Raw genomic sequence first — 3,216 nt, forward strand, 5'->3', positions numbered from 1 at the left:
ATTTTTGTTTGCTACTTTGGACTATGTTTGTTTTGGATTTAGTTTTCTCTGTTCCAATACACTTCTTGAAATACACCCTGCTCCTCCCTCCTGCCTGCTTTTTGGGGTCCACCACCACCTCGCTACGTGACAGAGACATGTTCTCACCTTGCTTGCGCGGGCGGGCTTTCTGCAGGCGCTCCGGTTTCCTCCGGCCGCATGGTCGACAGGCGATACGTGTATTTGGCGCCTCTCGCTCGGTGTCAGCCGACCAGCATTGGCTCCAGCTCATCCGTGAACTTTCTGGAAACAAGAGTCATGATGCGAAAATGAACGCATGGATAAAATCGACACAAAAACAGCTCAAGTAGCGTTTGACCGTAGCGTTGTTTTTTTTTTTTTTTTTTACTCAACTATTTTCAACACACTCTCAAACTCTTCCCGCTATCCATTCCAAAAGGCGTGAAATAAAAGTCACGCGATTGTCGTTCTCACACGAAGAACATCCGACAAGACGTGAACGTCGATGTTAGGAAAGGCCTGCGAGAATTGCAGGAAAGAAAATTGGCAGCGGCTCACATGCTGTTCCGTCCAAAACGTTTACAGCACTAATCTGTTTTATCGCAGACTTCTTTCCGTCATACCGACAGGCGTATGAGTCGGACAAAAAAAAGAAAAAAAAATAAGAGGGGAGGGAGGAAGAAAATCCATGATATGATTTGTCATTTTGAGGAATGATTGTGGTGAAGATGACAGCAAAAGTGCTGATGAGTGTGTCGTGATTTGTAAAACATTTACAGGGAGCTTGCTCTCATAAAATTCCCCACTTTTCTCATAAAATGCCAAGCTTTTTCTCGGAAACAGTGACAAAACGTTAGGCTATCAGTGTAAAATTCACATTTTTTTCACCAAATTCTTCACAATTCTGAAGCCTTTTTTTTTCCTTTACTCAAAAACACTAACACAAATATATATATATATATATATATATATATACACACACACACACACCCACATACAGGGGGAGGGGGAGAGAGAAAGAGAGAGATGAAAAGTTGAGGTGATACGGCAACAGATTGGTTTGCATTCTTGTAACCTAATTTGGGAAATGAAGATGCGCTTGCTTGCGGTAGAATTTTGTGAAGTTGTCGCAGTGAACGCTTCACAGACAAGTCAAAGTGTGAAGTGAACAACTCCAGTCATCGATACATACACTGCCTTTACTATGAAAAGCTATTCAACTCAAAAGAGGTCCCCCCCCCCACACCCTCCTTCTCTCTCTGAGTGCGTCTGGATAAATGATGCCGCCGCCTTTCCCACAAGTGCCAAAAATGCATCTGAAAATGTTTTCTTTGCCAGCTCATAAATCTGACAGCCGCTGAGACGTGGGCTATTATTGCCGGGGCTGATGCAAAGCGTGTAGCAGCAGCGGGACGGACTCGTTATCATTTCGGTTATTGATGACTCCCCCCACCCCCTTTAAATGAAAATGCTCTCCGCGCTCCTCGGCACTCGAGATGAATTCTTGCTGATAAATGAGTGGGGGTGGGGGTGTGGGGGGGACACCGCAAATTTTCAGGGCGCTGAGGAGCGTGGAGGGGGCCGTTGGAAGGGGGCCTCCAAAGTCACGGCAAAGCAAAAACCCCTCGGCTGGAGTGAGTGGACGTGGCTTCAGTCCAAGCGCTTTTCCCCCTTTGAATCGGAGCGCCAGCTGCATTGCAAATTGTTGACTCATGCCGACAAGTGATGCTGGAGACGCATGCGCGCCATTTGTGCCTCTTACTGGGGAGGGCGAGGGTGGGGGCACGCAAGCAGATAACGCAACTCCAGAAGAAGAACATTTTTCAACAGAGCAGGAAGGACGTCCTTTATGCCTGTCAACAAAAAAAATGGAAAAATGTCCATTTATCATCCAGTGAGAACAGATACAATACGTGCAATTAATGAGCGGTTAATTGGGAGTGGAAACCGCCAATTCATTGGACATTTTTACCTATTGCGGGTGGGCCTGCCCGCGATGAACCAGGGTTCATAATATCGTACCATGCCTTACGGTGCAATTCCCACCCCTAATAAAAAGGTAGTGTGAGTGTGCGTGTGTCTGTGTGTGTGCGTGTGCATACACACGTTCCCCAAAGCCTGATAATCCGCGTGTCAAGTGACCGTAAACTCGGGGGTGTGTGGTCGCCGGCGTGGCTGCTGCGTCTGCGGGTTGTGATGTGTGACATTCCTGCCATACCAGACCATCACGAACGCAGACCTGGCTGGGCAAGAAGGGAAAAAAAAGAAGAAAAAAAATTAAATCACCATGAGTTTGACATTGAAATGGCAATGAATACACACTATTATTTATTGATTTCAATACTTATATATATTGAACTACCAAGACCGTAATGTAACAAAAAAACAATGTCGGTCAATAAAGCAATGTGAAGCTAATTGAGTTATGGCGCAAGACGCCCGTTACCCATAATGCATCAGTTTGACCCAGCGACCATCACAAGGCCCCCTTCGCTCTTCCTTCGTGCTCATTTTTTACAGCCGCGCAATTTAAAAAAAAAAAGACTTCCATCTCACATTGAACTGTGTTTTAAATCAAACCTATATAAAAAAAAAAGTCAATGTGCACTATTGCTTTTTCCAACTCTATCAATTTTTTTTTTTTTTTACTGGCCCTGATCGTTCTATTCCACGCTTCAATAAAAGTTGCGCGCCAGCTTGGATTTTCGAGATCGAGAGAACTCCATCCTCCCTCTGAGCCTTTCCACACTTCATCAGGATACGAGCAGGAAGCAAACGCATCCTGAATAAACAACATCATGTCTTTTTTTTTTTTTTTCCGGGCAGATTTTCCGGAGGCGCACGACAGCCTCCGACACGTAACCGTTAATGAGCCACCCCACAAAAAAAAAAACAAAAAAAACAAAAAAAAAAGCATCTCGTTCGCAATGCACGCAACACCTCCAGAGTGTCAGCGGAAATCCAGTCATTCCCCGTTGACACGTGGTCGACGAAACTGAGCCAGTGTGTGGACAGTTCAGAAGTTGTGTTGCAAGGGAGGAGGAACAAAAAAATAAAAATAAAAAAATCATCGCACGGGTGGTGACACGGCAGATTTTTCGCAGCTTATCTGAGGCGCGGGTCCACCAAGTTAGCAGAATCGAGAATGGTTCTAATTGTCAATGCAAAACTATTCGTCTTCCCCCCCCCACCCCCCTACCCGCTGTGTCTTTTGCG

At 45.5% G+C, this 3,216-nt stretch overlaps 1 protein-coding gene across 4 annotated transcripts in view; it reads right to left on the reverse strand.

Annotated features, from left to right (window-relative positions):
* The window catches only part of pphln1 (periphilin 1), a 57,352-nt gene that overhangs the window by 10,774 nt on the left and 43,362 nt on the right, over window positions 1-3,216 (reverse strand). Inside the window, exons 10-12 of one of the 4 annotated variants that reach the window (XR_002169819.1) lie at window positions 2,143-2,239; window positions 1,763-1,853; window positions 148-282 (exon numbers count right to left, since the gene is read on the reverse strand). Coding sequence is in view for 3 of the 4 variants with exons in the window: in XM_019883005.1 (XP_019738564.1) it covers window positions 268-282; window positions 1,763-1,853; window positions 2,103-2,239 (243 nt within the window). In the remaining variant the exon portion in view is untranslated. Of the gene's footprint in view, window positions 1-147; window positions 283-1,762; window positions 1,854-2,102; window positions 2,240-3,216 lie in introns of those variants that run through there. The other 3 variants (XM_019883005.1, XM_019883006.1, XM_019883009.1) reach the window with 3 other exon arrangements.

Source organism: Hippocampus comes, unplaced genomic scaffold, assembly GCF_001891065.2.
Source record: "Hippocampus comes isolate QL1 unplaced genomic scaffold, H_comes_QL1_v1.1 scaffold53, whole genome shotgun sequence".
NCBI lineage: Eukaryota > Metazoa > Chordata > Actinopteri > Syngnathiformes > Syngnathidae > Hippocampus > Hippocampus comes.